General features: G+C 41.0%; 1 protein-coding gene and 2 non-coding genes across 3 annotated transcripts; all 3 read left to right on the top strand.

Moving 5' to 3' along the window:
• Window positions 1-625: 625 nt before the first annotated feature.
• LOC111756430 (5S ribosomal RNA) lies at window positions 626-744 on the top strand. Its single transcript, XR_002790973.2, has one exon. It is a non-coding gene; the product is annotated as a 5S ribosomal RNA (ribosomal RNA).
• Window positions 745-2,874: 2,130 nt separating this feature from the next.
• LOC111756570 (5S ribosomal RNA) lies at window positions 2,875-2,993 on the top strand. Its single transcript, XR_002791041.2, has one exon. It is a non-coding gene; the product is annotated as a 5S ribosomal RNA (ribosomal RNA).
• An 8,789-nt stretch (window positions 2,994-11,782) lies between these two features.
• LOC134478529 (zinc finger protein 491-like) lies at window positions 11,783-21,891 on the top strand. Its single transcript, XM_063260012.1, has 3 exons — window positions 11,783-12,603; window positions 12,907-12,966; window positions 17,412-21,891. The coding sequence occupies exon 3, from the start codon at window positions 18,428-18,430 to the stop codon at window positions 19,556-19,558; it is 1,131 nt and encodes a 376-aa protein (XP_063116082.1). The 5' UTR covers window positions 11,783-12,603; window positions 12,907-12,966; window positions 17,412-18,427; the 3' UTR covers window positions 19,559-21,891.
• The last annotated feature ends 1,243 nt before the right edge of the window (window positions 21,892-23,134 follow it).

Raw genomic sequence — 23,134 nt, 5'->3', positions numbered from 1 at the left:
GTAGGCCTGCAGGCCTGTGTGGAGAAGGCAGACCTCTGGGGCTAGAGAAGCATCAAGGGCCCCCGCCACCCCGGGAATGCACGTTGGCGGCGGGACAGGGAGATCTGGTGGCAGGGGGCGTGGTGGCGGTGGGGACTTGCTGCTGATTCGGTTCCCCTTGGGTTGGGCTGTGGCCCCTGTGGGAGGGAGGTGAGCGGGCGGCGGGAGGAGGTCCCCATAGCGGCGGCGGCGGCGGCGTCCACTGCACTGGACCGGACGGGACGGGACGGGACGGGACGGGATAGGACCGACGGGATGGGCCAGAAAAGGAAAAGGCCAGGCCTCCCGGGGCGGACAGTGCGGGTGACAGCGCAGGTTCGTCGCTGGGTTCCTTGAGCTAGGCGCACGGGATCCCTGGTCGGATGCCCGGCTCTGTGTGTGTGTGTGCGCTGTGGTTTTGCGTTTGGTGTGTGTGCGCGTGTGTGTGCTGTGGTTTGCGTTTGGTGTGTGTGCGCGTGTGTGTGCGTGTGTTGCCCCTGTCGGGCCCCAGGCCGTGCGTGTGTGCCCCCTGGCTGGTAGCTAGGCTGCGCAGCTGGCGGCGCGCCAGGCGCGCCAGCTCTTAGGCGATCCCGAGGCCGCCGCCAGCGTCTACGGCCATACCACCCTGAACGCGCCCGATCTCGTCTGATCTCGGAAGCTAAGCAGGGTCGGGCCTGGTTAGTACTTGGATGGGAGACCGCCTGGGAATACCGGGTGCTGTAGGCTTTTTGGCCTCGCTCCCCTTTTCTTCCTTCCCCTTTGTTGGCCCGCGCCACGAGCCACGAGCCACGAGCCACGAGCCACGAGCCACGAGCCCTCCCTCTCACCTGTCGCCACCGGCCACCCGGGCCACCCGGAGGCTGTGCCGGGCGCTCGCGGCGCGGCCCGGCCGAGTCTCCGCCTCTTCCAGCCCACCAAAGGCGCACACCGCCCCGCTCACCGCCGCTCACCGTCACGTCCCAGCCCCACCCGGACCACGGCCGGCCGCCGCCGCTCCCCACGCTCACTACCCGCCAGGTGTTCCTCACACGGCTGCGCCACCTCGGGCCACAGGCTCCAGCGACACCCTGGGGCTTCCTCCCATTGAACGGGCCCGCCCAAGCCAAAGCGCCCATTTTGCGGGGTTCCTATCACTGACCAGAGGCAACGGCCCGCCCACAAGGGGCAGGCCGGCTGGAACTGGGGTGCGGGGGCCCGGGGCTGGGGTGGGGGGCTGGGTTGGAATGGTGCCGGGCTGTGTCCCACCGCACACCTGGCTGCCATCCCAGTGCGCCACGCGGGCGTGGGGGGCCGCCCGCGCCAGGAGGCCACGCCTGGAGTGGAGGGCCCCGGGCTGACTGGCATCCCCGAAGCCCCGCCGCGGACCTCCCCCCATCCCCTACCCCCACCCCCACCCCACCCCCACCGCAGTGCCCTGCTCCGCGGTCTCCGCCTTGCGGGGGGCCGGCCCGCACCTAGCACCTGCGGGCCCACCTGGCTACACGGGTGCGTGCGATGCCACCCCCTCCGCCCGTTCCTCTGGGCCCCTCCGGCCGGCCGGCTTCGGTCCCCACCCCGTGGCCTGTCCCGGACTGCTTTTTTGGTCTCTGGCCCAAACCGCTCCTCCGCTGCCCAGCTCCCACGGGTCCCAGCTCCCGGCCAGGCCATGCCCTTCCTCTCTGCTCTCCCGGTGGCCACGTAGTAGAAAGAAAGTCTGACACTTGTCCAGGCCTTCACAGCCCCTCTCATGTCAACCTCTCCACTCCTCTCTTCCCTTTTCTCTTCTTGTCACCTCCTCTTTCCCGCCCTCCCTCCTACCCTGCCTTCCTCTTCCTCTGCCCTGCCCTGCCCTGCCCTGCCCTGCCCTGCCCTCCCCTCCCCTCCCCAGCGCTGCCTTGCCCAGACCTCTGTCCTGTCCTCCCCTCCCCTCCCCTCCCCTCCCCTCCCCTCCCCTCCCCTCCCCTCCCCTCTCCTCCCCTCCCCTCCCGGCTCTTCTCCTCTTCTCTCCCGTCTGGTCCTCTTCTCTTCTCATCGCTCCCGTGTGTCCCGTGGCACGCTCCCGTGTTGTGTTTCGCTGGCTGCGGAAAGCAACGGTCAGCCCTGTGCTTCCTGGGTCAGTGGGCACGCTCGTCACCCGCCCGATCCCCCACCCGGCCTCCTCGCTGTCCCCTGAACTGTGAGAAGGCTGCCTCGGGTGCCGGCCCTTAGGCCCACTCGTGATTTCTCCCCTCGGGGAGGGCAGGCCTGCCGGGTAGGCCTGCAGGCCTGTGTGGAGAAGGCAGACCTCTGGGGCTAGAGAAGCATCAAGGGCCCCCGCCACCCCGGGAATGCACGTTGGCGGCGGGACAGGGAGATCTGGTGGCAGGGGGCGTGGTGGCGGTGGGGACTTGCTGCTGATTCGGTTCCCCTTGGGTTGGGCTGTGGCCCCTGTGGGAGGGAGGTGAGCGGGCGGCGGGAGGAGGTCCCCATAGCGGCGGCGGCGGCGGCGTCCACTGCACTGGACCGGACGGGACGGGACGGGACGGGACGGGATAGGACCGACGGGATGGGCCAGAAAAGGAAAAGGCCAGGCCTCCCGGGGCGGACAGTGCGGGTGACAGCGCAGGTTCGTCGCTGGGTTCCTTGAGCTAGGCGCACGGGATCCCTGGTCGGATGCCCGGCTCTGTGTGTGTGTGTGCGCTGTGGTTTTGCGTTTGGTGTGTGTGCGCGTGTGTGTGCTGTGGTTTTGCGTTTGGTGTGTGTGCGCGTGTGTGTGCGTGTGTTGCCCCTGTCGGGCCCCAGGCCGTGCGTGTGTGCCCCCTGGCTGGTAGCTAGGCTGCGCAGCTGGCGGCGCGCCAGGCGCGCCAGCTCTTAGGCGATCCCGAGGCCGCCGCCAGCGTCTACGGCCATACCACCCTGAACGCGCCCGATCTCGTCTGATCTCGGAAGCTAAGCAGGGTCGGGCCTGGTTAGTACTTGGATGGGAGACCGCCTGGGAATACCGGGTGCTGTAGGCTTTTTGGCCTCGCTCCCCTTTTCTTCCTTCCCCTTTGTTGGCCCGCGCCACGAGCCACGAGCCACGAGCCACGAGCCCTCCCTCTCACCTGTCGCCACCGGCCACCCGGGCCACCCGGAGGCTGTGCGGGGCGCTCGCGGCGCGGCCCGGCCGAGTCTCCGCCTCTTCCAGCCCACCAAAGGCGCACACCGCCCCGCTCACCGCCGCTCACCGTCACGTCCCAGCCCCACCCGGACCATGGCCTCATGCCTCAGCGTCCAGACTCTGGGATCACAAGTGTGCACCAGCATGCCAGGTTGATCTTGTTTCTATCTATCATTGCAGGGCAGAAAAAAATTATCCGGCAATTAAGAGGTTGGCGTAACAACTCATTCTTTCAGGTAGTAGGAGTCACCGTCCCATCATATCTCAACTGTTGGCTCTGTTTCACAAGCCCTCAGTTGGTCACAAGGTTTCTATAGTTGATAATCCCGTCTGTATGTTTTCAGAAAAAGTTACCTATGGCAAAGCACCCCTTTGAGCCCCCAAATCCCGCCAAGGTTTCCTATGCGTTGGTAGGAACCTAGTAAAGAGTACTGATATGTTTCACTACATGTGGAAAGAAGAGTGACTTTTGCTCTGCTTCAAGATTGAGGTGCAGAAAGCTATGAGAAAGATGGGTTACCATCTCTGAGCTTCACTCAGATCGGTAGGATAGGCTTGTGTTGTCAGTCTCAGCTCAGAGGGCGTGGCATGAAGTCGGAACATAAATGTCGAGGGGGCAGGCTTTATGAACTGTCCAATCAGTGGACCTAGTAGAGAGTGTTAGCGCCAAAATCTAGGTGCTTATACATTGTTGGGAGCCCACCGACCTGGCTAGACTGTCTTGCTTCAGAGTTTCTCCTGGCTGCAGGCTGCGTGAGAAGGATCCTGGGAGACCCTTAAGGCACACAATGGTGAGGTCGTGGGATTGGTGTTCTGAGATGGGTCTGGATGAGACTGGAGTGAGTTCCGGATGGAAGACGTAGCAACCGGCATGGTGGACTGGAGCCTCCCTGCGTGCTCCGCAGTCAAGAGTTCTTCCTGGTCTTTTGTGTACCCTCCGTTCCTCTTGCCCTGTCTGTAGTTGGCTCTTGTGGTGTGCAGAGCACCCTTTCTCGGCACAATCATCCCTCCAGCCCAGTGTGCAGTCTCACGCAGCGCCGGCCCACAGCTACCTCATCACCTTTGTGTGAAGAGGGAGTTGTGGGGAGATCCAGTTTCAGGAAGTACAGGCTGGGGGAGCTGTGATATTGTGCTTTCCTCCTGTCTTTCCTTCACAATAGAAAACTGGTGGACGTCAGTTTTATAAATATTTACGATACAGAGTCTCATACTCACAATTTAGCTCCTCGGATCAGTGCTTTTTCGTGATGAGAGTGAATTGTCTGATTTCTTTCACTTGGGATTATGGTCGCAAAGTCCATCCCTTTAGGTATAAATGTTTTAATTTTATCTTTATGGTTGTGAACTACTCCTTTACATATTAAAAAAGTTTTTTAATCCAGGTAATGATCTTTGATTGTTTCCAAGATTTAACTATTACGGACTGTGCCATTATAAACATGGATGCACATTTTGTGCTTTGGTATGATACTTTTAATTCTTCTGGGAAAGCATCCAGAAGGGGAATAACTGTGTCAAATGGAATCTCTAGTCCTAGGGGGTTTTTTGTTGTTGTTGTTGTTGTTTTGTCTTTTTCGTTTTTATCGGTACCAGGGATTGAACTCACGACTGCCTGCTTGCAAGGCAGGCACTTATGTCGCTGAGCGAAATCCCCAGCCCTAGTCCTAGTTTTTAAAGGAATCTATGCTGATTTCCACGGTGGTTGCATCAGTCTACTGCTATGAACAGTAGGGCAGGGTTCCCTTTTCCCCACAGCCCCTCTATCATTCGTTATTGCTTGATTTCTTGATAATAGCTGTTCTTTCTGGGATGAGGTGGAATCTCAATATTGTTTCAATTTGCATCTTTCGAATGATGACCAGTAATGTTGAACATTTTTCACATAGTTGCTGTTTGCATTTCTTCAACTGAGAAGGATGTATTCATCTCAGATGCCCAATTTTGGATTGGGTGTTTAAAATCTGGGAGGTCTGATTTTTTTTTTTTTTAATGTTTTCGATAGTAATCCTTTGAGGTATAGCTGGTAAACATTTTCTCCCACATTGTGGGTTATCTGTTAATTCTGTTGGTGGTATCTCTTGCTGTGCAAAAGCTTTTCAATAGGGTGAGATCCCAGTTGTTGATTCTTTATGATAGTTCCTGTGCAATCGGGGTTTTATTCATAAAGTCTTTGCTCATGCCATTGTCTTGAAAGAGTTTTACCTACTCTATCTTCTAGCAGATTTAGTGTTTCTGTTTCAATATTAAGATCTTTGATCCATTCTGATTTTAGCTTAGTACATGATGAAACATGGGTCCAGTTTTAATCTTTGGCATGTGTAGAGCCAGTTTTTTCAGCACCATTTATTAAAGAGATTTTCTTCCAGTGAATATGTTTGGTACCTTTGTCAAAAATAAGGTGACTTATTGTGTCTGGAGTGTTTCTATGTCTTCTAATCTGTTCCATTGACCTTTGTCCCTTTTTTTGGCCAGTACCATACTGCTTTTATCACAGTAACTTACTAGTATAATTTCAGTCAGGAATTGTGGTGTCGCACTTGGGAGGCTGAGGTAGGAGGATCGTTGCGAGTTCGAGACTTGCTTGGGCTACAAAGACTTGCCTGAGCTACAAAGTGAGCTCGAGACTAGCCTGAATTGCATAGGGAGACCCCGTCTCAAAAAAGACCAATAATAATAATAATAATAATTGTGGTGTCCTGTCTTGTCTTTGTTTCCCAGGACTGCCTTTGCCAATCTAGGTATCTTCTGGTTCCAGATGAATTTTACCATAGTTTTCTCTAATTCTGTGAGAAATGCAATTGGAATTTTGATTGAGATTGCATTGAATCTGTATAGCAGGCAACACCCTTTTAATAGGATGAGATTGAGGTTGATTCTTTGTGATAATTCCTAAGGTCTTTGCTCACCTTTTGTTTTCCAGAGTTCTACCTATTCTATGTTCCAGTAGATTTAGTATTTCTGTATTTAATATATTTTTTAAAATTTTTATTCATTTTTTGTTTTCATTTTTATCGGTACCAGGCATCGAACTCACGACTGCCTGCTTGCAAGGTAGGCGCTTATGCCACTGAGCTAAATCCCCAGCCCCTGTATTTAATATTTAGATCTTTGTTCCATTTTGAGTTTAGTTTAGTGCATGGCAGTACACATGATCTGGTTTTAGTTTTGGCATGTGGAAGCCAAGTTATTCCAGCACCATCTATTAAAAAGGCTATCCTTCTTCTAGGGAACGTGTTTGGGCCTTTGTCAAAAATCAGTTTTCTGAGTGTGTTGTGGGCTTTTCCTGTTCTTATAATCTGTTCCATTGATCCTCAGATGTTGTTGCTGTTGCTGTTGTTGTTCTTGATAATAGCATGCTGATTTTATCACAGTTGCTCTGTAGTATAATTTCAGGTCAGAAATTGTGATGCCCTCTGACTTACTTTTGTTGCCAAAGAATTGTTTTTGCTGTTGTAGATCTCTTATGGTTTCATATAAATTTTAGGAAAGTTTTTATTGGAATCTTTAAAAAAACTTTTTATCAGCGTGTAGTATACATATTAATGAGGTTCAGTGTACTAGTTCTTGACGTGACTACAGTGTGTACTAATCAAACCCAACATCCTGTTATCTGCCTTCCCCTCACACATATCTTCCACTCTTAATCAGTATTGTACATTATGTACTTATTTTAGTTTTCACATGAGAAAACATGATGTAGTTGTCTCACTGTATCTCTGTCTTATTTTATATAGTATAGTGTCCTCTAGTTCCATTTCTTTTGCTAGAAATTCTTTATGGGTGAATAAAACTCCACTGGGTATATATACCATATTTTCTTTATTGATTGGCCTGCTTATTAAAAGATGTGCCCTTTACATTTAAGTTACATGAGTTTTACCATGTGCAAGCAAGTTGGAATTATACAGTGTATAGTGTTTTCAGACTGGCTTCTGTCATGTAGCAGTATGGTTTTTAAGGCTTCTTTATGTCTTTCTTTGGTTGACCGGCGCAGCCCCAATGAAACAGGAGACATGAGATGCTCTTGTGGACGACAGTTAACTGCTGCTTTATTTACGCGGGCTCTGGTTTATATATTTGGCCGTGACCAATCACAGGCTGCCACGAGGAAGTAGGGCGGGAATGGGACGCAGGCTCTGGCTACTATATCCAGCTGTGGCCAATCAGGAGTTGCCACAGAGTACGGAGTGAGCACGAAGTGCGCACGGGTTGGCTAATTTAAAGAGGGACGTAGTGCATTGCAGAAGCTGGCGTGGTCCTTAGTCCCGGGTGGGGTATGGTATGTTGAGCGCCTGCGCCCAACAACATTTGTAGTTGATTCACTAGTGTTACAAATACAGTTTTATTAAGGATATAGCCAGGCAAAGTGGCTTATGCCTGTAATCCCAACACTCTGGAGACTGAGGCAAGACAAGATCAGCCTGGGCTACACAGTGAGTTCAAGTCCAGCCTGAGCTGCATAGAGAGAGCCTGTCTCAAAAAAAATTATAAAAAGAGAATATAATATAAAGAATTTATAGTATGTCACATCATCTAATCTAAGTGTCTGTTATTTTCTATGTATTCTGATTACCCTCTCCAAATTTGTTCCTTTGGGTTTTTGAGACAGGTTTTCAATATGTAATGCAGGTGATGTTGAACTCTTTCAGACTCCCAAGGAATAAGATGACAGGCATGTGCCCTATACATCGTGACTGAGTTTTAACATTATGGAATATTTTTGTCTATGAATAGGTTGCAGAATTTTAAGAGAATTTGTTGATAAGATTTATAGATATTTATATAAATGCTTGGAGGTATATGACTATTTCTAGACATTAATAAAATCCTTTACAGTGATGAATGAGGGGGATTTTCTTCTATAAAACTATTGGTTCAGATTGAGAGAAAAAGCAAAGTGAATAATCTGTTATCTTTTATTTTTTTATCTATTTTTAAAATTTTATTTAAAAGGAAAAAGAGAAAAAACAAACAAAACAAAGCGGTGTAAGGGTACAAGTAATACAGAACTACAAAAAAAAAAAAAAAAAACAGTAAGAAATCACCAGTTAATAGATTACACATTATCATCTTAGAGATAGTTGCTCAAATCACAGTATCAAAGCACACAAAGTGGACATTCAGTGAGACTGCAAACAGTTGTGTTCAGTGATCCAACCAAAAACATTAATATGGTTATCTATTTAACACCCCTAAACACACTTGCAGTTGTATCCTTTAGAACACTTTTTTCCCCTCTCTCTTTTTTTTTTTTTTTTTTTTTTTTTTTGTCTTTTTCGTTTTTATCAGTACCAGGGATTGAACTCACGACTGCCTGCTTGCAAGGCAGGTGCTTATGCCGCTGAGCTAAATCCCCAGCCCCTTTCCCTCTCCTTTTTACAACACAATTAACACATTTTGGGTTTTATTACTCCTTAGTTCTTATTCGTTATCTCTTTTAATAGCTGACATTAGAGGTGTTGAAAAATTGATAGAAGCTCAATATTGTAATGAAATGCATTTCTTTAAATGTACTATGTTTCATAAAGTGGTCATATTCACAAATCATAAGCCCATATTTACACTTTTGCTTCTATTAGTAACAAAATACTGCTTTTTTAATTGCTAGTAAATTAAAAACTTTTCACAATAAATCACATTTGTAGTTGATATGGTCTTAACTATATTCAAAATAGTGTATAATGAATGTCTTGAGCTTATTTACTTTGTCCAAATAATATTCTCATGTTAAAATAAATCCTTCTCTTGACTTTTGTTTCTTTTTCTATTCTCATACTTTCTTTTAACTTGTAGCAAATAACTAATTCATAAAGAAATAAGCATACTGAAGATTTTTACTTGATTCAGTTTTGGCTAAATACTTAATCTTTCATTTTTTTTACCTCTTTATTTTGATTAGGAATTTTACATAATTCTATTTCCTGTTGTTGATTATGATATCCAGTAGGTGTGTATCCTAATTTTTTTGTGATTTTCAGTGTTTGAAATACCCATTCAGAAATTACCTAGCTCACTTTGAAATAACACTGTGGTTTCAGAATTAAAGTACCTTAGCACATTCAAAATTACTTTCCATTCTCTGTACAAGTTGTGTCAGTAATTCTACCATTTGTACCTCTAACAAATAAGTGGACCGCCGATGTCCATTTGAGCATAGTTTATTCGTCAGTGCACATTAAATCTATTGAAATAGAGTCATTTCATTTATTTTCTGCAATTGTGTAACTTCTATATGGCTGATATTATTTTCTACAAAGAATGTTTTCCTGTTTTGTAATTTCTCTTCGGGTGCCTCTACTCATTTTTGCCATACCTTGGATAGTTACCTGATTGTCTCTATGGAGATAGTCCACGTAACATTTTCAGGCACTGTTTCCTCAATTTTTTTTTTCATTTTTGAGCAGTGCTTTCATATATATATATATGTGTGTGTGTGCGTGTGTGTGTGTGTGTGTGTGTGTGTGTGTGTGTGTGTATTAGGATTTTTACTGTTGTTTCTCATAAGCAAAGAGTTAATTAATGAGTAAAAGTCAAAATCATATCTTCGTTTTTTAGTATTGAAGGAGACAGATTGGAGTGCTTGAACTTTGATGCTTCACTTGCCACCAAGAACTAGGAATATCTGCGTGGTTTAGATTTTGGGGAAATACTGTTTTTGTATTCAGAACTTTTTAAAAAACTTTATTTTATTTTTTCAGAACTTATTTTAAAACACCAAATTTCAAGACGATTTGTTCTCTCCCCTGCAGCTGCAGAAGCGTGAAGCAGTTTATCTCTTATTATTGAGATTCTGGCAAGTGCTGAGGCAGATAAAAGTCAAACTTTCAGCATGTCTAAAACCTACCCTTAGGATTTCAAACTTCTCTTGATCTTGTTCATCAGGAACCGTAAATGTATTCTTGCCCTTGTTACGTTTCTGAGTTTCTTAAGTGTGATTTACCCTCTGTGGGTCTACCTCCATGTTCTCCTTTGCAATATTCATGTTACTGATTTAAGTTACTTTCTGTTGTTGGGGAAAAGACATTCTTTGTATGTGTTGCAGTATGCAGCCTATGCACAGGACAAAAAATGTCACAGGGAGACAGTGTTGATTTCAGTTACCAAGAGCTTGAGAGCTTAAAGGGACTGCTTCTAGGGTATAAAGAGCCTCGGGGAAATAGAAACCAATGGAGAGCTCCAGATTTTTATTTGTAATTCAAGTACATGAGAACAGAAAAGCATTTTGCCTCATAGTGTATAAGAATTTTTGTCAGAGGACAAGTCCTGCAGACTTGTCCCACAGATTGTGCGGGACAATCCTGCCCTCTAAATTCTAACCATGCAATCCAAGAGTATAGGAAGTGTTGTTCTCCAAGGTCTCTTCCTTATCCCACTCAGATTCAATCACGCCTTTGGCCTGTGTCTCCCCGCATCTGTGTTTTCAAGCGACCTGGAAAGTGGAGTTCTGTGTAGTTACTCTTTGTTTTATTTATTTATTTATTTATTTAGGTTTTTTTGTTTGTATTTTTCATTTTTTGAGATAAGGTCTTGCTGTGTAGTTCAGGCTCACCCTGAACTCACCATGTAGCCATGCTGGCCTTGAACTTGCAGCAATTTCCCTGCATCAGCCTCTCATCTTTGATTTTTACAGAGAATATTTAGACCTCAGCACTGATTGTATTTGTGCCCCAATTAAAGATAATACAGTAAAAAGCATAGGAATTCACAACTTTGTCTTTTTGAGACAGTCTCACGATGTAGTTCACACTGGCCTTGAACTGACTTTGTAGCCCAGACTGTCCTCAAAATCACAGTGATCCTCCTGTCTCAGCCTCCTGAATATGGGGATTATAGGCATGTGCAACTACACCTAGCGGCATTCACAACTTTGAATCTAACAGCTATTTAACTTAGTTGAACTTCTGTTTGTGGGAGTGAATTTTCACAATGAGTTCCTTGTTACAGTTCAGGCCAGGTTGCTGCCTTAATTCTGTGAAAGCATTTGGTACATAGTTGAGAGTTCTGCCCTGACATGCTTGAGTTCTCAATAATGTAACATTGCTTTGCATGTGCTCTTGGCTTTTGTATGCCATATTTTTACAACTATGAACATAAAAATCACTTCTTTCAAGGATAGTATAGACTAGTGCATTATATGTACAATATCTGCTCATTAATCATGGTGAATATTTGTCTCTGCTTTCTGACTTTCTAACCTACACTCCTCCTGATGGCCAGTGTCTGTCACTCTCCTGTTTATTATTTCTTAACATTATGAAACATTAAAAATACCAGTTGTAATTGTTTGATGAATCAGCAGTGTCATTTGGTGACAAAATTATTCTTTTTTCTTTTATTATTGGTGATTCTTAATTTTGTGAAATATTGGTATTTGTTACATATATATTTTTGATCATATCAATTTCCCAGTTTTTCTCCCATAAAGTAATTTAGAAATTTTTTATCTTTCATAGGTGACTGTTTCATGTCCTTGAGCTGCAAGATAATGTCTTTTTTTTTTTTTTTTTTTTTTTGTCTTTTTCATTTTTATCGGTACCAGGGATCAAACTCACGACTGCCTGCTTGCAAGGCAGGCGCTTATGCCGCTGAGCTAAATTCCCAGCCCCAAGATAATGTCTCTCTTCTTCTTCTTTTTTTTTTTTTTTTTTGTCTTTTTTGGTACCCGGGATGGATCTCACGACTGCCTGCTTGCAAGGCAGGCACTTATGCCACTGAGCTAAATCTCCTGTCCTGTCTTTCTTAATTTATGTTTACACTTACATTTTCTAATAAAAACTATAGTATATTCTGTTGACATTTCAAATTATCGTTTGTTAATTTTCCTTACTATTCAGGTTAATTTTGTCTGAAATGTTTCCTAAATACAGTCTGAGAAGTTAGGGGTAATTCTCTAAGTAGTAAGTTGTGAAAAGGGATATTTTCTATGATCTCTAAGAGCAATTCCTTAGGTATTTTTCCACTGTAGTTTTTTATTTGGGTGTTGACCTTTTAGGCTTTCTGCAGGACTCAAGCTTTAGAGACAATGTAGAAATGAAGTAGGGTTAACCAGTAGGAAAACCAGTGAATTATAGCATTGAATGACAATTTCTGTGTGAACATCCATATGGATGTAGAATAAGTAAGTGATTGGTAAACAAGACATGAAGTAAACATTAGTAGCAGCTTTTTTTTTTTTTAACCGGGAATCTAACTTGTGACCTCGCACTTGCCAGGGGCAGGTGTTTATGCTGCTGAGGCAAATCCCTGGCCCTAATGTCGGCTTTTTATGAATAGATTTCAGATGCTTCATATTGTTGTGAATCTCACTCTTCTTTTTGGAAATATATGTCTAATGACTTAGGAGGCAGTGACCTTTGAGGATGTAGCTATGACCTTCACCATGGAGGAGTGGGCTTTACTGGATCCATCCCGAAAGAAGCTGTTCAGAGATGTGATGTGGGAAACCTTTAGGAACGTGTCTGCTGTAGGTAAGGAGTCAATCACTGTCTCATTCATGAAATCAGAGAGTATTAGTTGTTGTGTATCAGTGAATTTATTTCATTGGAAAATGGCAGTATTTTAATGAGTCTACCAGCCATGGGCACATTGTACCCAGAATCTATATCCAATCTATTGATTTTTTGTTTTTTTGTTTTTTGTTACCAGGGATTGAACTCATGACCTTGTGCTTGCCAGGCAGGAACTTAGACTGCTGAACTAAATCCCCAGCCCAATCAATTGATTTTTATGTAGCCTAATAACTCAACATTGCACTTTTGTTTCTATACTAGTGGAAACCAGGATGATGAGCAAATTGAAGATGAGTACAAAAGTTGCCAAAGAAATCTAAGGTAATGTATACTCACATAAAAATGTTCCTTATGCTGCACGTGATGGCTCACGCTTGTAATCCCAGCACTTGGGAGGCTGAGGCAGAAGGATCATTGAGAATTCGAGACCAGCCTGGACCACAAAGTGAGCTCAAGGCCAGCCTGAACTGCATATAGAGACTCTGTCTCAAAATGACCAAAAAAAAAGTTCCTTGTGTCATGGTGTGAACAGAAATTTTTTTTTTTTAATTGGTATCGGGGATCGAACTCAAGACCGCCTGCTTCCAAGACAGGTGCTTATGCCACTGAACTAAATCCCCAGCCCCTGTGAACACAGATATTAAAACCAAGCATACTGTAGAAGTTTGACTATGTTCGAATATTTTTTATTTTAAAAACAAAAAATAAAAACAATAAAAATGATGACACAGCATTTCAAAACAAAATAATAGGATATTAACACTGGCTAATATATCACATTTTTATCTTCAAAGTAGTTGTTCAGATTGTGAAATATAAGGCATGAAATAAAGGGTTTAGCAATGAAAATACAAACCATACTGTTGATGAACTAACAAAGATTAGTAGCACAGTTATCTATTTTGTGTGTGTATAATTTTTCCTTCTGTTTTTTTTCCCTTTTCCCCTGTCCCAGCTGTTTGTCCTTTTGAGCAGTTTCTTTCCCTTTCCCTTTTCCTTTCACAATATCTGTTGTACACTTTGGATCATATTTATTCTTGCAGTTTTTTACATTAGAGAGATAATAAGTTATTTACACATGTGAGTCTGATTTATTTTACTTATGAGTATAGTCTCAAGTTGTATCCATTTGCCTATAAAAGCCTCAAGTTTATCCTTTATAAGTGAGTAGTATTCCATTGTATAAAAATACCACATTTTTTATTGATTCCTCAGTTGATGGTATTTGGGTTGTTTCCAAGATTTAGCTATTATAAATTTACTTTTTTAAAAATGGTATTGAAGGGATTGAACTCACGACCACGCGCTTGCAAGGCTGGTGCTGAGCTAAATCCCCAGCCCCTATAAATTTACTTTTATAAACATGGGTCCACATATATCACTGTGGTATGATGTTTTTAATTCATCTGGGAAAATACCTACAAGAGTAGTAGTGGGGTTGAATGAAACCCCAATCCTAGATTTTTGAGAAAACTCCACAGTGATTTCCACAGGAGTTGTATCAGTCTACACTCCTACCAATAATGGGAAAATATCCCTTCTTTCTCACAGTCCGTCAGGAATTGTTATTGGTTAATTTCTTTTCTTTTCTTTTTTTTGTCTTTTTGAGACAGGATCTTGTTATACAGTTGAGGCTGGCCTTGAGCTCACTTTGTAGCCCAGTCTGGTCTCGAACTCGCAACGATCCTCCTCCCTCAGCCTCCCCAGTGTTGGGATTACAGGCATGAGCCACCACACCCGGCATTGGTTAATTTCTTGATGTCAGCCATTTTTTCTAGAGTGAGATGGAATCTCAGTGTTGTTTTATTTTGCATTTCTCAAATGACCAGTGATGTTGAACATTTCTTCATATATTTATTTGCCATTTGCATTTCTTCATCTGAGAAGTGCATGTTCATCTCATGCCCATTTTTGGATTGGGTCTTTGAATTTGTGGAGCCTGATTTTTTTCAATTCTTTCTATGTTCTAGATATAAGTCCTTTGTGGGACAGTTGGCTAAAATTTTTTCTCATTCTGTGGGTTTTCTTTTTTACTCTGTTGATGATTTCTTTTGATGTACCAAAGTTTTTAATAAAATCAGATCCCAATTCCTGACTCTTTGAAGTACTTCCCATTTGTTCATGAACTTTCTGCCTATCCCTGTGTCTTCAGAATTTCTACCTATCTTACCTTCCAGCAGATTTAGTGTTTCAGTTTTAATATTTATTTATTATTATTTTTTTTTGTACCAGGGATCAAACTCATGACCACACACTTGCAAGGTAGGGCTTAATGTCGCTGAGCTAAGTCCCTGGCCCTTGTTTTAATGTTTAGATCTTTGATCTATTTTGAGTTTAGTTTGTTTAGTTCATGGTGACACACATGGGTTTAGTTTTAGTTTTTGGCACATGGAAAGCCAATTTATCCAGCACCATTTATTAAAGAGGCTGTATCTCATCCCCCAGTGAACACGGTTGGCCCCGTTTTCCAAGATGATCTGGCTGAGTGTTTCTATAGCTGTGGCTGTATCTTCTAATCTGTTCCATTTTTCCTCAGATCTTGTTTTTTTGCCAGTGCCATGCTGATTTTTTATCAGATTAATTCTGTAGTATAATTTCAAGTCAGGGATTGCAATGCCTCCTGCCCTTGTCTTTGTTGCCCAGGATTACCTTTGCTATTCCAGGTCTCTTTATTTAATTTCTAAATGAATTTTAGCAATGTTTTCTGTAGATCTGTCAAGTATGTCAGTAGTATTTTGATTGTGATTGCATCAGATCTGTGAAACAATTTTGGGAGTATGGCCACATAGTATTTGTTCTTTTCACAGTATTTGTTCTTCCATTCCCAGAGCAAAGGCTATTTTTTTCTTTATCTGATATCCTCTTCAATCTCTCTTTTCAGAGTGTGTAGTTTTCCTTTTCCCCCCACTGTTTTTCTTTTTGTACAGGGATTCGAACTGATGACCTGGCGCTTGCCAGGCATGTGCTGTGCCATTGAGCTGTATTCCCACCTGTAGTTTTCAATATGTAGGTCTTTTACATTCTTTGTTACATTGATTGCTAAGTATTTTATTTTATGCTCAAATTTCTTGACCTTAAAAGTCACTCCAAAGATGCTACGCATTGAGTCTATACCATAACAATTGAGTATTTAAAGTATTACATTATTGGACACTTAAGAAGTACAAACATTATGACCCAAGTGATATTATCTAATATATCAGAATAAACTAATTGTTTTCATGTTCTAGATTGTAAGTATATGAAGTTGTGTTTAGCAATTGATTATAGGTGAATATGAAACAAATTTTTTGTTTAGATTGAGAGGCACATTCAGAGTATCTGATTATACATACATGTGTGTATTTTCTAAAGATCACTTTCCCATGAAACAAATCATGTAGCAATGCTAGATGTATTTAAGTATTGTGTATGCTTCAGTTATTTGTAAAGTTGCTAATGCTGTGAAAGTATTCAAAATGTAAACAAATTCCCTGTTATGGTAATAGCTGTGGTGTTTTTTGTTTTGGGGGATTTTTTTTTGTCTTTTCTATACATTTTTTTGTGATGCAGTTTAGGCTGGCCTTGAACTTTACTTTGTAGTCCAACCTAGCCACAAACTCACAGTGATACTCCTGTCTCAGCTTCTTGAGAGGTGGGATTACCTGATAACAGCTGTTTTTAACAATCTTTCAAGAATCACTTAGTTCATTCAGGTTTTAAAATATTAGGATGCACCTTCCTATATCATTGGTGTTAATGTCATTTCAGTACAATAGCTATGGAATTGCATGTAGTTTCCTTATAAATGTAAAATACGAATACTATTCTCCTAGGTATATGTTCCACAAATTTAAGAAGTCATTTTATAGTGACACATGCATATCTGTGTTTGTAGCAATTATGATCTAGATAATGAGTAGAGGTCAATTCATAGATGTATATGTTAAGGAGATATGCAATAGTTCAAGCATCAGGATTCATGTTTGCAATCCTAGCACTCTGGGAAGCTAAGCCAATAAGATGCATTCATTCATGCTCAGCCTTAATGATTAATGAGACACTCAAAATGAAATTATATAATCGGGGGGGGGTGTATCTCACTGGGTTCAATCTCCAGCACCAAAAATGTTATATGTGTATGAAATGGAATAGCATTTGGCCATAAAGAAGAATAAAATGATGTTATTTGCCAAAAGAATAGATGGATATTGAGCCTATAACATTAAATAAAATGTGTCAGAGACAGAAATTTTGTGAAAAACAAAAAGTAAATCAGTGAGTAAAATAAAGAAGACAAAGTAAGGAGAGGCATTAGAAGCAGACAATGGAAAGTAAGTGAAGAGTTTCATTGGAAGGAGGGTATAGATCAAAGATGAAATATATAAAAGACAATTAGCATATAGCATGTATATGTATAATTTCTTTTTTCTTTTTTTTTTTTTTGTGTGTGTTTTTCGTTTTTATCGGTACCAGGGATCGAACTCACGACTGCCTGCTTGCAAGGCAGGCACTTATGCCGCTGAGCTAAATCCCCAGCCCCGTATATGTATAATTTCTTCAAAAGGAAAGTGTTATATATTGCAACTATGTCAAATATGAATACTCAGTAAATGCTATTTTAATAAAAGTGGTTTCCAAGGCATCACTGAAAAAGTGTAGTAAAATCATGATTAAATATTTTCAGGGGTTAGCAGAGTAGAACTCCTGATTTATTCATATAATGACACTTTCAAATGTGATTAGTACATGTGTTATTTATTTATTTATTTATTTTTCTTTTGCAGAAGTGACAAGGTGAAGAAATGGCATCAGTTTCTCTCATGGTTTCCTGAAGAAATGGTTTGCTGGTCTCCAGATGGTAATGTGTACATGAAAGCAGTCGGTATGAAACCAGGTAAAAGCTTTTCCTGTGGAAAGCCCTTGATTGGTCACTCATCAGCAAAGGTGCACATCCTAGCTAACACTGAACTCAAAGCGTGTGAGTGTCAGGGACTTCAGGAAAAGCTGTCTAACTGTAGCAAACATGAGGAAGCCTGCACTGAATTGCAGTCCTTTCAGAAGCATGCTAAGACAGCTCCTATAGCAAAAGCCTATAAATATAAGCAAAGTGAAAAATTGTACTCTAATTGCACTGAAGGAACTAACATAGAAGAGAAGTCCTTTGAATGTAAGCAAGATATAAAAGCCGTTAGTACACTCCACTGCGTTGAAATTCAAGAAGGAAATCACAGTAGAGTTGCTACACATGTATGTACGCAATGTGGAAAATATTTTAATTCTCACCATGATGTTCAGATACATGAAAAGACTCACACTCAGATGAAACACTATGTATGTAAGCAGTGTGGGAAAGCTTTCAGCAGACAGTTTGCTTTTCAAAACCATGAAAGAATTCACAATGGGGAAAAATCCTGCATATGTAAGCAATGTGGGAAAGCTTTTGGCACAAGCACTCAGTGTAGAGCACATGAAAAGATTCACACTGGGGAGAAACTATATATGTATACATTGTAGCAAAGCTTTTTGCACAGGTAATAATTGTAAAGAACATGAAAGAATTCATACTGGAGAGAAACCGTATGTATGTGAGCATTGTGGGAAAGCATTTAGTACACAGAAGTCTTGGCAAGTACATGAAAGAACGCACAGTGGAGAAGAACCTTACGTATGTAAGCAATGTGGAAAAGCTTTTGTCACACATGTTCGATGTTAAATACATGAAATAATTCACACTGGGAGAAACCCTATATGTGTAAGCAATGTGGAAAAGCTTTTGGCACAAACACTCAGTGCAGAACACATGAAAGGATTCACACTGGGAAGAAACCCTATGTGTGTAAACAGTGTGGAAAAGCATTCGGTACACAGGGTCATTGTAAAGTACACGAAAGAATTCACACTGGAGAAAAACCCTATGTGTGTGAGCAATGTGGGAAAGCATTTAATACCCAGGGATCTTGGCAAATACATGAAAAAACTCAGACTGGAGAAAAACCTTATATATGTAAGCAATGTGGGAAAGCATTCAGTGTACAAAGTTATTGTCAAAAACATGAAAGACGTCACACTGGGGAGAAATGTTATGTGTGTAAACAGTGTGGGAAAGCTTTTATCACATGTAGTAGGCGTCAAATACATGAAAGAATTCACAATGGGGAGAAACCCTATGTGTGTAAGCAATGTGGAAAAAGCTTTTGGCACAAACACTCAGTGCAGAACACATGAAAGAATTCACACTGGGGAGAAACCCTATGTGTGTAAACCGTGTGGAAAAGCATTTGGTACACAGGGTCATTGTAAAGTACATGAAAGAATTCACACTGGAGAGAAACCCTATGTGTGTGAGCATTGTGGGAAAGCATTTAATACCCAGGGATCTTGGCAAATGCATGAAAGAACTCACACTGGAGAAAAACCTTATATATGTAAGCAATGTGGGAAAGCATTCAGTGCACAAAGTTATTGTCAAAAACATGAAAGACGTCACACTGAGGAGAAATGTTATGTGTGTAAACAGTGTGGGAAAGCTTTTATCACACGTAGTAGGTGTCAAATACATGAAAGAATTCACACTGGGGAGAAACCCTATCTATGTAAGCAGTGTGGGAAAGCTTTTGGCACAAATGCTCACTGCAGAACACATGAAAGAACTCACACTGGGGAGAAACCTTATGTATGTGAGCAATGTGGGAAAGCATTTAGTGCCCAAAGGTCTTGTCAAGTGCATGAGAGATCTCACACTGGTGAGAAGCCTTATGTATGTGAGCAATGTGGAAAAGCTTTCAGTGCACAAAGTTATTGTCAAAAACATGAAAGAATTCACACTAGGAAGAAACACTATGTGTGTAAGCAGTGTGGGAAAGCTTTTGGCTCACTCTGTTACTACAAAAGACATGAAAGAGTTCACACTGGGTTGAAACTCTGTATGTAGTATTGTGAGAAAGCTTTCATGCACAAAGTAATTTTCAAAATCATGGAAGAATTCATACTGAAGGGAGACTCTTTGTATGTAGCATGTTTGATATTGTATTCCCAATCCGCTGTAGTTGTGAAAATCATGAAAGAGCTCCCATTGCTGAGAAACAGTATGTAAGTGATGTGAGATAGCTTTCAACACGTAGTAATTGAGAAATACCTAAAACATTACATTGGGGAAAAATTCTATTTACATAGCAATATTGGGATACATTCGTTACACACCAGTGTCATCAATTACATGAAAACAATCACTGAAAAATATATAGCAATCATCCTAAGCAATGTGAAGACTTCAGGTATTCTAGTAAGCATTATAAACATTAAAAAATAAGAAACTGTGAATATATAAAATGCTGTGCAATAACATGAAAAGATTCACAGTGGAGGAAATACCTTTTTCTATAAGCAATGTAAAACAAAAATCAAGGTACCTAGGTATAATTAGATGAAAGAATTAATGAGTGAGAATCTGAAAATATGTGAGCCATGTGGGAAATGATTTATCTCAATGCAATTACTCTATAAAATAATTTACATGGCAGCAAAGCCATATGTCTGTTGTCAAATTTGGTAAATTACTCAATTGAACTCACACTAAAGGAAATATACAGATGAGGTGAGAAATATCTTGTGCTTCCCATCACATCAGAACACATACGGAAACTTTCACTGAGAGTTTGTGCTTTCACAGAGTGTGAGAAGTCATTTTTCTATGATCTTTCTTGGAAACATGGCCCTGGCTAGAGGAGAAACTCATATCAATGTATATTTGTGGAAACACCAACACCCATTTTGATGTTATTTATATTACATATTGTGAGAAAACAGTATAAGGGTTGTACACAAGTCTTTTTTTTGTTTGTTTTTGCAATCTGGAACAGCTTTGAAGTACACAAGTCTTGAGTTGTCCAAAATGTAACAGTGCATATAGGATCTGTGAATGCACAATGTCAGTTAAAGATCATTAATTTCAAAACCTTTTGAAAAATTGTCCCATAGTAAAAAACGTATGTAAGTCTTATAAAAATATGATGTCAATTATTTCTCCAGAAAATATACAACCAGCTGAGATATCTTAAATATAAACATAGTACATTCACTCTTAAAATTAGCTCCTTGGATTAAAGATATGTAAGTGCACATTTAAAATTGAGTGTTGTGGTCACATAATTCTTTGTGTTCTTTAAGCAATAATATGGAAGTTTAATATTGTCTTTTAATCAAATTAAGTGACAAGTTTTTATTTATTTTTCAGCAAGCTAGATCCACAGGTGAATTGAATTATATTTCTTATATTTCAGTAAGGCTCAGTATGTCTGTAGGTTATTTTTTGTTTCATTGTTTTTAATAATTATGATGTAATATACTAGAACCAATTTTTTGTTAAATTTCATCTTCCCATTAGCTTCTATTGAAAAGTTTGGTGTATATTATCAATTTTTCCATTGTTGTAGCAAAAGAATTTTTAATTGGATTTTATACTTTACAAGTATAATGCATAGTTTAAGAAGTTTCTGTATATATGTCCACATAGAATTTGATAGTTTCCAAACAACTTGCACTCTAGCAAATGTCATGTTTTCTATATTTTAAGAAGGTATCTGTATATATCCCAACATAATTACAGGTTGAAGTAAAAGCTTGGATCATGTTTTGTGAGTATTCTGCAAGATGATCAATCATTTCTAATAAATTTTATCTTGACCAACTAGTGATGTCTTGTAATATGACTGGTACTTCATGCCAAATGGCTGTGCTGTCACATGAACCAACGGATCTTCTCTCTCTCGCACACTGAGGGATTGTGGGTGATTGACTCTCAACTGCAAGATGTTATAGAGGGAGATATCATCTGCAAGGGAGACTGGTAGAAAGCTAGAGGAAACCTTTCAAGTGAAATTAGGAAGGTGTGAAATCTGGAAGACTGCAAAATTTTGTAGAAAGCACCACCCTAATAAAGCTGTATCAGTGGGAATAATGAATCTGTTAATAACTGCAATGATGCATTTCCTTGAAATACTGAGAAGGAGGCAAAAGCATGTGTCCTTCCATATGTTCTTTGTTAAAAGTACATGAAAAAGAAGATTCCATTGAGCCAATAGGTATCAGTGATTCTGTTAGTGATAGTGGAAGACATCGTGTACATTAACTCTGTCTTTCCTCTGTCCCTCATAACAGCCATGAAGATTCTGAAAGCTATGTGCATGTTAATCTGTTTTCTGTTGTGCATTTTGTGTATATTTTGTATTATACTATTGTAATAATTTTCCTATAAATATTTTTGAGTTGTGCAATGACTAATCTGAGTTTCTATTACTTCTTAGGGGAAAAAGTGCTTTATATATGAGTGTTTTGGTTATAAGCATGTTTCCAGAATGGATTATAGTTGCAAACCAAGGTTGTATTGTATGGACAGTATTCCATATTGCCTATTTTTGTTATCAGGGCCATTATTATACTATGCAAAATTATAGGTGTTTTAATCATGAAAATTTATTTTTCATGGTCATAATCCCATAATTTATTTTGGTGATAATCTATCAGTCACCATAAAATATATGTGTGTGTGTGTGTATGTGGGTGGGTGGGTGTGCTGTAAATCTCCATTGCCAGAGAACAGAAGATCCTATTTTCTCAAAAAAGTATAATAAGTTACAACAATTTATCTTCCTGCAAGATATAAATTATGTTTTGAATGTCACTAAGAAGTTCTTGCTTTTGGTACTGGGGATTGAAGTCATGACCTCATGCTTGCCAAGCAGGCATGCTGCTAAGCTAAATCACAGGCCCCTCAACAAAGAGTTTTGCAAAGAAAGTTTTGGGAGAGTTGAGAATGATTTCTATTCTTTAGGTTGAAACAGTCTATTGTATTCTATTCTCTAATGCTGTGAAAACCATTTAGTCTTAAAAATCATTTTTTAAACTATGAATCTCAAATCAGTTCAGTAAAAAAAAAAAAGAAATTGAGTAATTTTTGAGATTCTATTGTATTGTTTTGCCAGCTTTACAGAAATTTATAGAGTCTTTGTCATCATCAACAAACACAACTGGTGACTGAAGAAAGTAGTTTATATACATTCAGCCACATAAAACTCAGTCATCGGCCATCAGTGATGGCTGCCCAGGATAGGCCACCTCTGCTATCCTTGAATTATATTCGAATTCTCACTTCTTAACACTGGTGTATTGTGGGATAGTCTGGGATGCTTTGTTTATGAATATGCTAGCTGCTCAATTCCTCATGGATTTATATCCTGACTTTTCTTTGTCAAGGTGAAAATATTAGTGACAAATGAAATATCCACAATATGGAGAATAAGATAATAGATTAATAATATTTAGACAATTAGATAATACCATAAGTTCATTTACTTTAAAATGAAATATTTTCTTACATAATTCAAGAAATATACTATATTGGAGGTGCAGTATCAATTTTGAAACCTTGAACATGTGGTTCATTTTACTGCAGCTTATTTTTAATTACATCATCAGAAATATCCATAATGTATACTGATAGTCCAGCCAC

Source organism: Cavia porcellus, unplaced genomic scaffold, assembly GCF_034190915.1.
Source record: "Cavia porcellus strain 051 isolate PalLab524CR breed Dunkin Hartley unplaced genomic scaffold, mCavPor4.1 scaffold_13, whole genome shotgun sequence".
Taxonomy (NCBI): Eukaryota; Metazoa; Chordata; class Mammalia; order Rodentia; family Caviidae; genus Cavia; species Cavia porcellus.
Note: the sequence above shows the minus strand (reverse complement) of the source record. Positions and strands in the feature narration are given on the sequence as shown.

Excerpts from the sequence above, each read along its gene's own strand:
- LOC134478529 (XM_063260012.1), top strand. The coding sequence starts at position 18,428 with ATGAAAGGATTCACACTGGGAAGAAACCCTATGTGTGTAAACAGTGTG.